The sequence below is a fragment of the Sardina pilchardus genome, chromosome 6 (assembly GCF_963854185.1).
Source record: "Sardina pilchardus chromosome 6, fSarPil1.1, whole genome shotgun sequence".
Lineage (NCBI taxonomy): Eukaryota > Metazoa > Chordata > Actinopteri > Clupeiformes > Clupeidae > Sardina > Sardina pilchardus.
Window position 1 is genome coordinate 13582120 of NC_084999.1, and position 17293 is coordinate 13599412.

The 17293-nt window shown below is 46.3% G+C and overlaps 1 protein-coding gene across 5 annotated transcripts; it reads right to left on the reverse strand.

Moving 5' to 3' along the window:
• Window positions 1-328: 328 nt before the first annotated feature.
• Window positions 329-17293, reverse strand: LOC134082053 (NIPA-like protein 2). Of its 5 annotated transcripts, none has more exons than XM_062537688.1 (12): window positions 14979-15113; window positions 14152-14282; window positions 9411-9479; window positions 8954-9125; window positions 5358-5417; window positions 4724-4845; window positions 3336-3432; window positions 3030-3168; window positions 2375-2463; window positions 1842-1905; window positions 1652-1746; window positions 335-815 (listed from the first exon to the last, which is right to left on the reverse strand). In XM_062537688.1, the coding sequence occupies exons 2-12, from the start codon at window positions 14155-14157 to the stop codon at window positions 709-711; spliced, it is 1020 nt and encodes a 339-aa protein (XP_062393672.1). In that variant the 5' UTR covers window positions 14158-14282; window positions 14979-15113; the 3' UTR covers window positions 335-708. The 5 variants fall into 5 exon arrangements, with proteins under 5 accessions (XP_062393675.1, XP_062393672.1, XP_062393674.1 ...); XM_062537690.1 differs by having other exon boundaries at window positions 14983-15090; XM_062537689.1 differs by having other exon boundaries at window positions 14910-15001.

Genomic DNA, 17293 nt, shown 5'->3' on the forward strand with positions numbered 1-17293 from the left:
ATGTGTGTGTGTGTGTGTCCTGTCATCGCTGGTGGCGCTCGTGGAAAAACGGAATTTCCTCGCCGGCAGCAGGGGTGATTCAGCGCTCCTTTCATGGGAGGACGAGGAGCGGCGTGTTGGACTGAGAACGTCACCGCTGTGGTTAAGGTCACGGCAGCTTTAATGTCCTGATCTCACTGTAAATTTCACTTGTTCGGAGCGCTCCAGGAATGGCACAACTTGGCATCAGGTCGACCTCAACTTCAGTAATATAAACACCTCAAAGACAAAATGTGAATTTAATTTTCTGTGTAAATATGATGCATGTGAACGATTTCTCCACTAGGTGGCAGTAGTTAGTTAAATTTTGGAGACACCCAGCAGCAACACTTCATGGCATAATAACATTGTTTATTAAATTTCAGTAGAGAAGTTAAATATCGCCATGACAACAAAATAATATTATTTTCTCATGAATATTTCCCTTTTTCATTGCTTGCAGAGCTCTGAGAGTGAAGTTATTGTGTTAAAGGCAAACACCTTTCTTCAGTCAGTGTCTTGGGGTTGAGCAGCACACACACATCACTTTCAAGTCAGCGTACTCTATCAGGGTTAGTCCTGACTCACCCCAATCTTGCTGTCTTTACACTTACACTCTTTCAGTCATTATACATTCTCTCTCTCTCTCTCTGTACAGTAGCCATGATGTAGCCCCAGTGTAACCACTGTTTAGGAGTCGTCTGTATGCACTCCTCTGTTGCACATCAGCTTGGATGCCAGGGATCCGTATGCGGTGCTCTTGGTCTCTGGTTGGACTTTCTCAGTGCACCTCTTCCCTACCGAGAGAGAGAGAGAGAGAGAGAGAGAGGAGTCAGTCATCACAAGAGCAGCAGCACTCAGTATGTGACATCAGAACACCCCTGGTCTGGGTCTCCCCATCCTGATCAGGCCAAACCCATTACAGCATCAACAGCTGTGTAGAGTACCAAGCCCTGTCTCTGGCGCTGTGGTTACAGATATGTTGTGTGGCATTAACTCAGTAGTGTAGTGTAATGCAATGTAATGTAATTGAGTGCAAATTCCATTAGGAAAACAGACAAAAGAGAACAATCTGCCATCAGGTAGATGAGTATGAATGTCTTGAAAGCTTTCTTTCACTCTTCATGAGGTGAACACAAGTATCTTAGGTACTTATAGTATTGTTTAGGAATTTGATTTAAAAACGGGGACTATTAGAACATTGCTGAAGGAATCTCCTAATTCATTGCAATTACAACCACAGAGCATTAAAGAGAAATAAAATAAAGAATAGAAGGAAGATGACTGCTGCAGAACTATTGTACCATATAGCCTACATATACATTACTGCTCATTGGAAATAATGCACTTTGACCCACACACTGATATCAACATGGCCAGTATAACAAGAAGAATGTAAACACAGACAAATTGTGTTCCCAGAGTTCACAAGTACTTAAATTCACCAAAGATGCATCTTATGATAAACACTAGGAATTGGCTGGGTTGTAGTTGCCATGGTAATGAGAGCATCTGACCGAGTCTGTCATTAAGTAGTTTTCTAATTATACAACTAAAGTGCCAGCAGCACACTACACAAAAACTAAATATTTGTACAGGTGATAAAATCCTGAAACATGTTCCAATGACTCACCTGGGATTTGACCCATACTGATGAATACACGGTCCGTCTTGATTTTGGGTCTGGTTCGGGCGATCAAGAACACTCCAATGAAAGATAGTAGACATCTGAGAAAAGAAGAGTAAAAAAAAAGAAAAAAAATGATTACATCGCTAGGCAACGGTAACCCCCAGTATCACCATGCATTGCATTCCATACATACCCAAGAACAAACATGAAGATGTTGATTGGAGACAAGCCAAAGAATTCCTGATAGAATAAGATACCTGCAAATAGCAAAGCCAGATCAGAGCACTGGTGACAGAGACGTGTCATACAGGTCAGCTTCCCTTATCCACTCTATATGCCTTTACACACATCGACATACATACCTTTACATTCCTCGTTATATTCTATCACACATTTCAACACTCCTTCAGTAATCAGACATCACAATCACACATCTACATACAGTACATATATTTACATTACAAATACCTGTTATATGCTGCTGCACGCTTCTAGAGTTAGGCTATAGGAGGTGGCATGCTTCTATACTATTTATACTTGTAAATGTTTCCATGAGTCGAGTGTTTTTCCACATAAACCCTCTGCAGGACTGGTGGCCATGGCCCTCTGCCCATCTTAAGGTCTTATCTCAGGACACGTTTTAGCAACAGGGAAACAGGAAGTATGACCAGGAAGAGTCGTCTGCCGTAACTAAAAATATCAAGGAAGAACTAAGAAAAAGGGTACCTGCAACTATTGCACTGGCCGTGAAGAAAACATAGTTGATTGGCACCACTTCTGTGGCATCAAACATTTTCATGGCTTGATTGAGAAACCTGAGAGGCGAAAGTGGTAAAGCTATATGTAATTACAGCCACATATCATATCATCTCCTAAAACATAACACAGTTAGCTGGAGTACCTAACTTTTCACCTGTTCACTACTGTACTGAAGCAGTACAAAACATCAATACACGGCTGAACTGAAGACTCTGTTATTAAGACTCTGTTGACCCTGCTGCTGGACTGGTGTTGGATGTGGATCAGTGAGTAGTCGCTAGTCTGTAACAATTCATCACTAAGGTGATTAAACCAGAGAGAACTGAAGCAGTTTAATGCTTGCCCACAGCAAGATACATTATCTTTACTGATAGCTCATTCATGACTTAATGCCCGTGTCCAGGAAGAGAGTTGAGGTGTTTAAGTATTTCAGCCAAGAGATGCTCAGTGAAGTCCACTGTTCCTGGGCACTGAGCAGTGATTGGCTATGGCTACAGTGATTGGCTATGGTATCTGGCTACAGGGTTATGCTGATTGGCTATGGTGTTTGGCTTCGGTGATTGGCTATGGCGTTTGGCTACGGTGATTGGCTACTATGGTGGTTGGCTATGGCGTGACTCACTTGATCTGGAAAGCACAGGAGGCCACCATGAGGATGAACATGACGTAGAAGATGGGGTAGGTGAACTGGAGATGGTTTCCTTGAATGGACTCCGTGATCATGCCAGACACGGCTTTGACTGAGATGACTGTTACAGATGCTGTAACCACACACACACACACGCACACACACACAGATTCAGTGACACAGATGCTGTGAGGTAGATGATTTGGGTCTGTGAAGATCAACCGCAATCACAACTCTTAATTCAAGCTTGTGAGGAAATGTCAGGCATCGTCAGAGCTGTGCGTCAATGTAGGTCCTTACCGAGCAGGGCAACAAGCATCATGATGATCACAATGTGCTTCATTTTCCTGCACTTGTACAGGTACAGCAGGATGCAGAACGCAATCACCTCCACAAACTGACAAAGGGAGACGGAGTAGGATTAGCGTCACACACACATCACACAACAGATGCTCCACTGTGCATGCAGTTGACTGAAATTCATTTGAAAATGGTCTAGAATAGAAAGACAAGAAATGGTGTCCCACGGATCAGCATGTATGCCATGGATCTTGGTTTAGGTGATAATTGTGCCCTGGTGTTTAGACAGGAAACAGGGCCTCCTCCCTGGTACTGCTGCTGTAGGCATTGAGTGTCTAATCAGTGGTGTAGCAGTCCTCAGCGTGGTGGTCTAATTGAAACAAATGACCCTGGCAGACGAGAGCGAGACAAATGAAACGCAGGAGAGCTGGCATTATTAATGAGCCTGGCCTCCGGTCGCTAGGTGAGTTCATCAGCAATCACGACTGAGAGCAATTTGGCGGCAAAACACGCGCGCAGCGGAGGAGAGCTATCTCTCCGGAACGTTCCTCTGAGCCGAGCCGCGTCGAGGACGCAAGGGCATGGCGTCATTAAATAGCTCCACATGTTCCGTTCCTCACCTCTCCAGCTTAAGTGGGGTCTTGATTATTTATGTGCTCTCAGCGTAGGCCCTTAGTCGTCTAATGCCACAAATCCACACACTGAGGGCACACACACAGGAGAGGTGTTTCATTCGCGCTGCCATTAGTTTCAGTAGCCTACGTTTCACACCTCGAGGTATGATCACACCTCCTGGAGGAGGTCTGGGGGGAGACTTTCACATGACGGTAATTTCACTCTCAGCTCGACTTAGCTGCGCAGTCGATCTCAGAAGTAGGGCGAGTAACACCGTGATGCTACGGGCGTGACACAGAAGGTGGGGATTTAAAGTGCTGCTCATTCTGCTGTTAGGATTTAGGAAGAGGAGTATGCTAATTGTGTTCCTGTGGCACAAAGGTACACTAAAACACTAACAAAACACCAAGATCAGGGTTTCACCACCCACTTAGTAATGAACACTTAGTAATGAAAAATGTATGTCTGTTAAGACTGGCATTATATACTGTATACTGCATAGGCAAAGTCAAATGTACTGTATCTGACTGTCTAGCCTATGCTCAGTCCAAAGTACAGCCACCAGAACTAAAAAATGGATTTGGATTCAACCAAATATGGTCAGTTCCAGATGAGTTTCTGTTTTATTTATTGCACAGACTTTGCCATTGATTTTGCCAGTATGGCCTCCAAGTTTGCTGGAGCAGGACAGGCCGTGGCATAGGTTTTGGCCTATAGGGAGGGGCCATGGTGTCAGCATCCTGATATCATCCTGTCATTGGTCACACACTCACGATGTAGGTGAGGAACTCCCAGCTCATCAGGCTCCTCTCCACCATGTTGGCAGTGACATGAGGGGCGAAGTGGGGGGCAAAGGTCACCAGGAGGTACGTCCCAGTGATCGCAAGAGCTCCCCCTGCAGTCAACACAAAGAGCATGCCATTAGCCAGACACACCACGGGAGGTCATTTGAATTATTTTTATTGGACAATAAAAACCAACTCTAACACAGACACAATTATGTTCAAATGTTATTTCCTTTGTGGTCTGTGGCTGCCAGAAGCATGAGAGAGATGTATTGTTTATTGAATGAGGTCATCCTGGCTGTCTCAATGACTAATGACTAAAGTGTAAAAATATCATTACCAACCATCTATTTAGAACAAGAATGTCTTTTGAGGTAATATTGTCATTATTGTATGAATGGTATTGATTTTGGCATGAAAACCACATTGATTCAATAATCTGAACACAGCCTTCCAATAAGCTTCATCAGAGCATTCTGGAGAGCTCTCCCTCTCTCTATCTCCCATCCACAATAGTTCTACAAAAGCATAACATGGCTGTTGCGGCAAGACCAGGTGGCATTGTGTGACCTTAGAGAAAGCAATAACACAACTCGGGCATGCCGCTCCAACATGATCTTACCGAGTAGGTCGGAGGCGCGGAGACTCTCTTTGAGGAAGAGCACTGAGATAATGGCACTGGCTGCAGAGGGGCAGAGAGAGGAGAGGAGAGAGGAGAGAAGAGGCATCGATGAGACACTTCAGTGGAGCCAGGCCAAATAACACCAGCGTCTGCCATCACCACCGGGGAGCCATGTAATATCTGTTACACTTGGCAGGCTCAAGTGAGAGGCAGAGCTGCTTTTTCTAATGGGAAAATGGATTGTGGTTCAGGAGGTGACAGTTTCCATTTCATCCGACCGCACCGCTTTTGGCAACAAACCCACTCGAATGGGGGGGGAATCTGTTAAGTAAAAACGCAGGGAATGTGAGGGCATTTTTCACTGCCGTATGGGATATAGGCTTTTTATATGTCAAATCAGGTTCCAAACTGTTTTAAATAAATAAATAAATAAATGAAATAATTGAACAAACAATGGACTTTTCTCAAAAGTAATTGAAAAAACGTCTCGGGGTATGAGAGGCATACTGGGGCTTGAGTGTGCACACTGTGCTGGCCTATGAGGGAGACTGGAAGGCTACAAAAAATGTACACAGTAGGGGACAGGATGCTCATTTTAGAAATCCAACCAAACGACTGCGATACAATCTCTCCAAAGCACCCTCAAACGAGAGCCGCGAGAGCTTTTAATACCACAAAAGAGCTGCTAGAACTGTGTTGATATAAACAGTCTCGATCAAATCAACTTCATATTAAAAAGAAATCTTATAAAAAACAATCTTATTCACATTAAGCGAGATTGGTCACAGTAGGGAAGGGGGGTGATGAAATGGATTAAAATCACCAGGAGATATGGGGGAGGAAATGAGATAGGCCACAAACAACTGTCAACTGCCACAACAACAACACTCTCCACACATAACAACTGGCACGACCACATGCCAGGGCAGACTGTGTGGCACACAGTTCATCTCAGCGGCTACAAAAAGACAGCAGGACCAGAGCACACAGTCAGGGTGAAGGGGGCTCACCATGGCTTGAAACACTGGCAAGGCTGATGAAACACTTGTTGGAGTCAACATGCCGGGGAGCGCATTGTGAGCGCACTGTAGTTCCACAGTCACTGTCTGCATGTAAGCGCCAGTAATGATCGTCAATGCATTAGCAGCAGTTACGCTAAGACAAACTCGTCATTAATTATTCACCCGGCTCCTCTGGAGCACAGGCACAGAACAATGATGTTCCACGCTGCTGCTATTCTTTTTACCAACCCCCTCGGAACAAGGAGGTTCGGAGAGGGTAACCATAGCAACGTCACTTGCGGTACGGCGGTGGGGAAGGTTGTTAATAGCGGGGGTCACTGGAGCGACGGGAGGGTCAGGAGGGACTTGAGCCAGCGTGAGCGAGAACACGCCACATCCATCAGCCAAGAGCACTCCACTCAGCCCGCCGGCCTGCCACTCTCATGGGTTTGCTGTGTTTGAGACCCACTGCACATTGGCTGTGTGGGGATCACACCAACCAGACCAACCGCTCTTGTAGTGCCTCCTTATGTCAGCTCAGCTCAGCTCACTCACAACACACTAGCTGTGTGTTCTGCTTATTTTTTTGCCACCACTTACATTTCAGTGACTTTTGGTTCTCTGTTATTGTTATGCCCATGAAGGCTGACGTGGATGCATGCATCAATGAGGAAGCTGAGCGGTGAAGAGATAACAGATAGCAGTGGAACAGATAGACACCAGTCATGTGCTGTGAACGCCTCGTGGAGGCCGTCAGCCAACACTCCGCTCTCTGTTCCAGGTGACACCAGACACAACAGCCTGGACTCTGTCGTCACATGGCAACAAACTCTCGAGTCAAGTCTGTGGCCCCCTTATACACAACTGGCTCTCTTTTCTGCGCAGTCTTTTGTCCCCAGCTGAATGCAGTGCCCTTTCTGAGGTAAGCAAAATGGCTGACGTCTTATCTTCTCTTCGCCCACACGGAGCCATGTCATGCCATGACATTGCTGGAGACACAATGCAAAGTCAGTCAGTCAGCACAGTGTTCAATTACTGGCGGGCAAGTGGAAACAAGGAAAACACACACACTCACTCACTCACTCTCTCTCACACACACACACACACACACGTCTGAGCTGATGGGTCTCGCCTCCACCCTTAGTGTGAGAGAGGCGAGTAATTGCTCCCTGTACGCAGCTCAGATGTGTGGGCTGTGGAGCAGCGCAGGCCCAGCACCAGACAGCTCCATGACAAGAATATGATGAGGCCTTAATGTGCCCTCATCTCTCACCAGCAGGCCTGCCATCAGCGGGGAACTGAACCCCACGAGACCAGGGGGAGCACAAGCGAGGGGGAAGGCTGGAAGTCGCGTTTGATGGAGGAGGCAGCAGGGGAGGGTGTCGTTCTCTCTCCCTGAATGGCTTTCTGGTTTCGGCAGGAAAGGAGCAGCGGTTCTTTGCTCCAGGATCTCCCGGGGTGCTACTCTGTCAGCGCAGGCCGTGTGTGAGCCTGTGTGTGTGTGTGTGTGTCGCAACACTCCCTTGTTCATGAAGGGAGACAGCTCTCGTGTTCAAGTGCATGAGAGCAGCTGCAGGGTGCTGGGATACATACCCATCCAACTCAGCAGGGTGTCAGTCATGGCAGGATCCTGGAGTACTTTCACACATCTCTTAAGCTGACAATACAAGACGTAGATCTTTAAGCAGTGCTGCCGGCTAATCCCAGCACAGGTTCTTGATGTTTTGCTTTAATGATTTAACTTTGTAAATGAGTACATTTTGTTGCCAAATGACGTCGGTCAGTAACACTGCACTGCTCAAATAACTGCCCTCTGCATATTGAGCTTTAGATGGGGTGCAGATACGGAAAGGATCTGGCTTGAGTCTGGCTTAGGTCTGGCTTGGGTCCAGTGGATCTGGCACCTCCACATCAGATCAGGGCCAGACTCATCACAGACTCAGCTTCTCTAGATCAATTCTTTACCACCAACTATTAAGCAAGACAGCGTCTGAGAATGAGAGGGAGACTCAGACATTACAGCATTAGCCTAGCAGGCTGAACTCTCTCGCGCCATTAATTAGCCTTCACAACAAATGGCTTTCTGGTGACTAATGGTTTAATGCCCCAGCGTTGATGACTTTAAAAGCACATCTGTGCTGACTTTATCAGCGCCCGCGCTCGCTGAGAATGGCAAGAGGCCAGAGGCGCCAGGCCCAGCTGAGGCCTAATAATAGGCCTCATTAACGCAGGTGACTCAGCTATGGCACTGCCAACAGGAGTCGCAGGTGACGCGCAAACCTGCGGCGGTATTTAACCTGCCACCACTCAGCTGGCTCAGAACACCTGCTGGTTAAGGTGGGAGGGAGCTGGGCTGGAATTCTGCTGTGCCATCGGCTAGAAACAACCTCAACCACGATCCTTATTGGTTGAGATGGTAAACACAGGATACCCAGACATGACAGTGGTGAAAGTGGGGAATGGTATAGGGTCAAATTAAATCTCCGCTGTGTGATTGGCTGCTCATAAGGTTAGGCAGCTCTTTGATTGGTCAGTGTGTGTGTCCAGGCGGTGAGGGTTAGCCAGAGGCGTGGCGGTGAGGGGGGCGCTGTTTACCTATCACAGAGACGCAGCCCAGGGGTGCGATGAGAGAGGCCGGGGCGAAGCCGTAGGCTGCAAAGTTGCCCAGCTCCCCCAGGCCCATGAGGGAGATGCCCAGCCACCACAACGCACTCTTATAGTAGGGCTTACTGGAGCCCCGCTGAGACTGGCGCACATGGGTGTACTTCTGCAAACACAAACACACAGCACCAGCAATGAAATGGCATGGTTGTATATTGTATCATACTTATCAATCAATCAATAATCACACATACATCAATAATCATTATATTATAATATAATTATAAATAAAGCGCTTTGGGTTGCACTCAGTGCACGTTAAATGCGCTATATAAATGAATTACCTTACCTTACCTATAATCATACATACTACCACTAACATCACTAGTGATGTGAAACATACCATTTAAGAAAGAATGGCATATCAAGACACGAGCATTGCAAATCATACCTGGATATTTAAAGATATGCTGATCAGAAAGTTTCCGCATATTGCAATGATGATTCCTTGGGTGTACGTCTATAAAGAAGAGGCACAAGTGAGTACAAGGTGAGGCGGTGATTAGTCAACTGAAGACAGATGCTTCAACCCTCCCATCTCTCTCTCTCTCTCTCTCTCTCTCTCTCTCTCTCTCTCTCTCTCTCTCTCTGTCAACTCCCTCATTATCCGACCTCTACCAGCGTGCACAGAGCAGCAGCCACTGTTGCTCATAGGCTGTCAGCCTGAGCCAGTCCCTGAGGAAGGAGCACAGAGAGAGGCATGCTGTCACTTCTGACAAGAGGGCTCCGCGTCTGTCATCAGGACAGGGCTGCCATTAGCTGTCGGGGAGGATTTGTAGTATGTTGGGTGATTCAACACAACATCTTATGCTTATACATGTTATGTAGTTATAGGTCTTACACACCCACACACACACACACACACACACACACACACACACACACACACACACACACACACACATACACACACACACACACACACACACACCCCCACCCACCCACACACACACACACACACACACACACACACACACACACACACACACACTCTACACACACACACAAAGTATGCAGACAAATGTCTGTGCATACATATACATACACACAATTAAAATAAATGCATGTACATGCATGCACACACACATTCAAATGATTCACTCATTCACCACATGTAATGAGTCACTGATACAGCCTTGGTAGGGCGGCGCGTGAGAGAGATCTACCAACATTAGCAGCAGCATTAGCACGGTTCTATAGCCACTGCCATCTCAGGGCCCCAGGCAACGTGGAGGAACTAGCAAGAGGTTTCCAGCAGCCATAATTGCAACATAATTGATGAAGCGTAAATGAGATCATTTGAGAAACCAGCTGTTTCAAAGCGCTTTCTGCACTCCCGAGCCCCCTCACTCCACCCCTATACCCAACCCCCCAACCTAAACCTCCTGCCTGCAACAAATCCAATTTGGGGCAATTCATAGCCAAGACGGGTGGGCGAATTCATACATGGGAATGAAAGAAGCTACGAGGGAGCGGATATGTGGAGGAATTACGGATACGCGGGGAGCGGTGAAGTTAGTCATCTGGAGAGAGGAAGCAGCTGCCCGACTCATCCCAGAAGCTTCCCATTAAAGCAGACGGGGGAATCAACAACCTCCCACCGTAACCAGAGCCCTGGTTCTGACTGGCGGCCTGGCACAGTGTCCGTCACCACTGCCTTCAGTAATGGGACATGCTCTCTACTTAGGCCTGGGGATATGGCATCAAATCAATATCACAATTCTATTTTTCACACTCCCTAGACAGTTATCTGATCAGGAGGAGTAAACAGCAAAAATAACAGAAACTATGTTACTTGTCGGTATAATCCACTCAGACCCAGGCTTGTTGGCTTAGCTTTGCGCTATTGGTGCCACCAACTCAAACTAACATTAGCAGACAGGCCGGAGGCATGAAACTGAACACAAAGTAGTGTTTTTTTAAGGGGATAGTTCATGAATGTACGCATTGAGGAAACTATTAACTGATTAATTGACAAGATTAAGTCAGTGAGAGGTTTCCAAATGTTGGTTAATTGTCCAACCATACTCTGCATTAATTGTCACATCCAGACGGGCATAAAAACATGGCGGAAATTGGCTGCATGTTGTCGAGTGCCAGACAGAGTTCCCTCAAAATAGACTCGGCGAGTGCACAGAGTGAACAATATCACCTAAGAATACACACACACACACACACACACACACACACACACACACACACACACACACACACACGACAAGCAGCAGTAGTAGTGATGCATTTGTGTTTCTTATTTCTCAGTCCCTATGATCTTGTGGTCTCATAAATTCAGCCGTGATGAAGGATTCCCTGCATTTTGCTATTTTCAGTCATAGATATTCTGCATTATTTGTAGTGGATTTTATTAACCACAAAATCACCACAATTTCATAGTTCTGGATAAACATGCTGTCACTACATGCTGTCCACTCATGGTGTATGACATGTTTATTGCTCACCCACTGCCAAACCTAAACAGCACAGCAGTAATTACTTATCAGTCTACAGCACACAGAGCACATGCTGTTAGTCCAAGCACATCGGAGTATGTCTACACGACACACACACATGTCACACCTTGTGTGTGTGTGTGTGTGTGTGTGTGTGTGTGTGTGTCTGTACAGGCCTACAGCTACCATTATTACAATGCACAGTTTCACACAAACAGAAACCCCAACTATCCAAGACTGCAGTTGTTTACAATAGTCTACAAGAGAGATAAGTGACATTAAGCACTGATTATGGTACAAACTACCACACAGACACACCATGATATACACACACATCCTCAGCATATCCTATTACAAGAAGTGCCAAGTCACTAAGAGCCTGTATGTATGTTATAGCAGCACGAGAGAGACATAAATTCAAGACAACAGGCTTTGCCTATAGGCACATAAAACTGATGTGATGTTTACACATCTCATCATGGCCATTTAAGACCATATCTCTCAGGTTATGGGCAAATGGCTCCTAGTAAACCACAAAGGTCTATTTATGCCACACTTATGGTTCATGTGGACCTTTTGGTTTCGAGGAGGCATTTGTCACACTTCCCACGGGCAGTGCAGAGCCATTTTAAATGTGCCAAAGCAGCGCTTTGATGCTTTTCTCCACTGTATAATGGCTAAATAAACATTGCCCTCCCGACAGGATGAACGTTACAGCTGGAGTAAAACAAACAAAGAGCCGAGCCTGACGACCTGCCATTTCAGTAATCGATACAGAGCGGAGCGCTGACAAACGACACTGTGCGCCTGCCGCGCATCAAATCCAATCTGCCGCACGGCCTCTGCTGCCGTCATGGGTCAACGCACAGCCAATCTCCAAATCTGACCGAGGATATAAAGGGCATCATGTGTCTTCTTGGCCAAGTCTTCCTTCTATGGACACGGAGCAAGTGGAACGACCCGCCGCTGCAGTAAACACAACAAATGGATGGCGGCGACAGGAGGGAGAGATGGAGAAAGAGTCTCTATGCCTATCGCTCAGTGAGATTTTGAGTTCATTGTTATTGTTGATGGTGGTGTGTGTGTGTGTGTGTGTGTGTGTGTGTGTGTGTGTGTGTGTGTGTGTGTGTGTGTGTGTGTGTGTGTGTGTGTGTGTGTGTGTGTGTGTGTGTGTGTGTGTGTGTGTGTGTGTGTGTGTGTGTGTGTATATACTCTCAATCATGTGTGTGCATATAATCCAATATGCGTGGTGTTATACATGTACCGCATGGCATACCACACATCACCCAAGAGCACAAAATCAATACACTCTGCTCTGCCTGCTACACACAAATGAGCTGCTACAGTGAAGTCTCAGTCCAGGCCAAATCGCTGACCTGAGGGTCAAGACATTCCCTCAACTCTACAGCAGACTTCAGCTCATTGTTTACTGCTGTACACCAAGTCTTGCTTTTAAACTCCTAAACATCGACACAAGCAGCAGGCAGTAGCTTCTCCTGTCCATCCGGGTACAAACTCAGCTGTAAAAAGCCTTGGGACTGTTTGTACTCTCTGGGACTGGAGCTGAAATAAACTGCCGTCTTTCCAGCTGTCTGTTCAAACAGAGCCGGTCTTCTGACAGGTTTCTGTGCTGCTGTGGGCAGCGGGCAGGACCGGCTTTCCTGCTCCAGGAAGAGGGTGTGCAGGCAACAGGATCACAGGCTGGGAGTGGCCGCTGGCCCACTTGGCAAACATTACCCTGCTAGATAAGCACTCAGAGGAGCAACCAGTCAGATAGACCAGAGTGATACTGTAACCAGAGAGGGTTGAAGCAGAGCGAAGTAATCAAGGATCTTTGCTGTTGCAGGCACATTATAAATACACCTATAAATGTGATAAATGTTTTTATCCAAAGAAACAAACATACTGCTCTACCAGATGAGCTAGCTGGATCATATTCAATCTGATGCTCTGGCAGGGAATTTTATCTCAAGGAAACATGTTGTACGAACAAGCCTTAGCATTTATCACAGATAGAAATGCTGCACTGAGCTCATAGTAAACGTACGTTAAGATAAAATGGTGCCCTCTCCTCGTTTGCACACCTGACACTGAAGCATAATAAGGTCCATCAATCATCACTTGTGGTCCTCACATCTACATAAAATGTCAATCACACACAAATGTATCCCTATTCACCAGCGGACTAATCCTATAACATATTGCTTCAGTGCAAATGGCCTCATCTGGCTCCGAATAAGCAGCAATTGGATAACATCCTAAACAAAATACATCCGCCATATGCTTGTTGCAGGAAATAAAAGGCTCTCTGTTAGTCCACACAAACAGCAATGAGCATTACATAATGCTGGTGGGCTCCACTCTCACAACAGTGGCAGTGTTGTCTTGAAATGCCACATGCTATCATATCTGTTAGCGTGCCCCTTCTTTCTCTCTGAGAACACTGATTCGCCATGTGAAATACACCAAAACAATAGCAACAGATTCGCCTGAAATTCACCATGTGAAATACACCAAAACAATGGCATCAGCACGCACTGCCCTGAACACCAGTGTGAAATGACACACTGGAACATTTGCTGTGTATTGTATTGTAGCTCAGCCAGCTTGCTAATATTGCCGTGTGTGCTGTGAAAGCGCAACAGGTTGATATTATCATGTGTGAATCAGACACAAGGATACCTCCATGCTGAGAGGTGTCTTCAGCTGTGGTTCCCAGGAAGCATCTGTAAAGAGGCTGTGTGCTTGGCTCACACACACATGTACACACACGCACAGTCAGAGCAAGCTGGATATGAGCACTCGACTGTCCTCTGAAATGAAAGCAAAGGCAGGAGAGGAGAAAACAAACAAACAACAAACAAAAAAAACATCAAACGCTGGTGAAATAGAAGACATTTCGATCGCTTCTGAACTGGAGCGGTTTTCTTGGCAGACAAGCGTCTGTTGCTCCTGCTCCTTATAGCTCTGAAGGATGGCAGAAATAAATCAGGTGCAAACGTGATCGGACTATCCATGAAGCCTGAGCACCAGGTCAAACAGTCAAACAGGCCATTCATCTCCACTCTCTCTCTCTGCTTTACTAGGCACACCTTCACTGACCTTGATGCCTCTGTGAAGATTGATTGCAAAGGTAACTAGATTTTTGCATCGCTCTCTGCACAAAACAAGAGAGACTGAAAAAAGAGGGGAGAACTACATAACACACGTTTCCCATACCAAATGATCAACTAATGATATGTCCAACATTTATATACTGCCATTCTCCTGGTCAACATACAGTATTGCTTTTTTCCCCCATTAACTGACAGTAAAAACGTAAAGTTAAGTTCACTTCAGCGACCAATATCAGTAACGAGCAATGATGCCATGAGCAGATTGCCCCTCGCCTCCCCTCCTCCCTTGCCATGCCCAGTCGTGCCATCTATGACTTCACCTACGCTGCTCTGGATGAGTCACCCTCATCATGCCCTGCCTTGCTGCCTGGCGCCGAGCTAAACGTTACATACATACGGCACGCCGGACGTTGTCCACGCGGGCGAGAGAGAGAGAGAGAGATGCCGCAGAAGGGGCTGAGGCGGAGGCAGAGGTATAGCAGGGGCCGCTCTTCGCCAGTGCCCAGCAGAGACGCAGCGCAGGGTGCCCGGACGGACAGGCTGGCCCTTTGTGCTGGGGGGACAAAGACGATCTGTGCCCCGGGGTGGGGCGATTCGCGCCCAGGGGCGGCCGAGGTCTGACGAAAGGTGGGGGGTGGAGGGGCTGGGGGGTTGTTGTATGGTGAGGTCTGGTGAGAGTTGAGAGGCTGTTTAAGAGAGACAGTGATGCCATTCTTCCTCCTGCCCAGCCCTCCGACCCCTACAGTGGGAGGCCCCATGGGTCACTCCTCTTGTGTTATTGTTTGGACATGAGAAGCTAAATGTGCCTTAAGAAATTGTGCAGACACAAAGATGAGGACAAATCTATGACTGTGTGTGTGTGTGTGTGTGTGTGTGTGTGTGTGTGTGTGTGTGTGTGTGTGGTCATGTGTATGAGAAAGAGAGAGGGAGAGAGAGAGAGAGAAAGATAGCAATTGAGAGAATGAATGTATGTGTCTTTGTGTGCTTGTCAGTTTGCCTACAATAAGGGAGACTATACAACACACAGCTGATCACATCTCAAGATGTCCCAACATCAATAACTCTCCCCAGGAAAGAAACGCTGGCGCTTAAGCTTGTTTATGAATCAGCTGATTACAATGCCACTCAGCATGCATAGTACTACAGCGAGACTCATCTGCAAGCTCCAGACTGAAGAATGTAAATACAACACGTGGGCAGAATTCACAAGCAGCACAGCGGCTGTCTGTAGGCAGCACTGTGTACAGTGCATGTGGCAACGCTGGAGAGGAGAGTGCCGTCGTAGTGCCGTTTGGAGCTCTACTACTAAGGGCTGCACAACAGTTCCTGAATCACCAGTTCACAGGCATATCTACTGAATATACATCACATGCAGAGCCCATTTTATCCACTGCCACTTACTCACTGAGTACCTACCGAGACACTTCAGTCAGAGCTGCCCATGAATCAGGGATTTCCGGCGATCAAACAGATGTTCAGAGCGGCACAAAAAAACTCTAAGCACTTGACTCTGTGTGAAATGTTACTCATCTTCTGCGTTCTGATGTCATTCTGGGATAAAGCATAACTGCAGGAATGCAGGGGGAATGGTTGCTTTGAAAAGTAGAACACTGTTTCCCAGCCAGATAAATAGTATGGTTGGACAGTCTTGCAGGATGGATGGATACAAGTAAATTACAGATGTGCAAGGCTTGAAACAGAAGTATATTCTCTCAGTGGAATGACTGGGTGCTATTTCGCTCTTCACACTGGCATCAGTTAGTGCACTTAAACCAGACAGCTGAAGCTTGTGGTTTACACGAAAACCAAGTGGTAGTGAGGTTGTATTATAATTGTGGCTAATGTTATCAACACTGAATCTTTCATTTCTGAAGTAGAAGACCATCAATGACAAAGTAAACTCACTGTCAAAACCTACACCTTTTAGGATAATAGGCTATTAGCCTGTGATGCAAACTCATATTCATATATCCAAGTGAACATGCACATACAGGTATGAATTATTAACCAATGCAATTATCTGTCAGCCATCCATCAATTCATTACTGCACAGAATTGTCACTTTCTCATTCACTTTTTTACACTTTTGCATTTAGCTGACCACAAAAGTCACATTTGTTGCATATTGCCAAATTAGGCTATATTAATTCAATAAAAATATCTATATAAAAAATAAATATTGAAAATATCAATCAGGCTACCTGCATAATGCTAAAATTCCGTTATCATTTATTCTGTTCACAATGTTATATGCAAGAATTTCTTCTTTACCCCGTAAACATTCTCCCGTATTGCCCGTAGCGGTTCCGTTTGTGAGATATTGTCGAGTGTGTTCTGCGAAAACAATCCATCTGTCGAATTCGCCATCTTCCCTTCCAATTATGTGCCACTTTCTCTTCAGTCCAAAAGAGGAGTCTGCTGACGTCTACGATACATTCTCCCTGGATAAGTTTGAAACCAACTTTTCAACTTCCAGACATCTTCACTTGCCCAAGGGAGTCGTCTGGGCTAGAGGCGCTTTCCTTTCCTCAAGTGCGGACACTTGCCGAGGTCAAGGCTAGTGGGCGTGTACAGGTTAGTCACTGCCCGGATGCTAGCGAGGTGTGGTGGTGAGCTGTGATGATAGTGAGGAGGCGGAGGTGTTAGGTCACCGTGGTGTAGCCTAGGCCACTGGAGGTCGGTCATCCAAATGTAAACCTGCTCGGTGT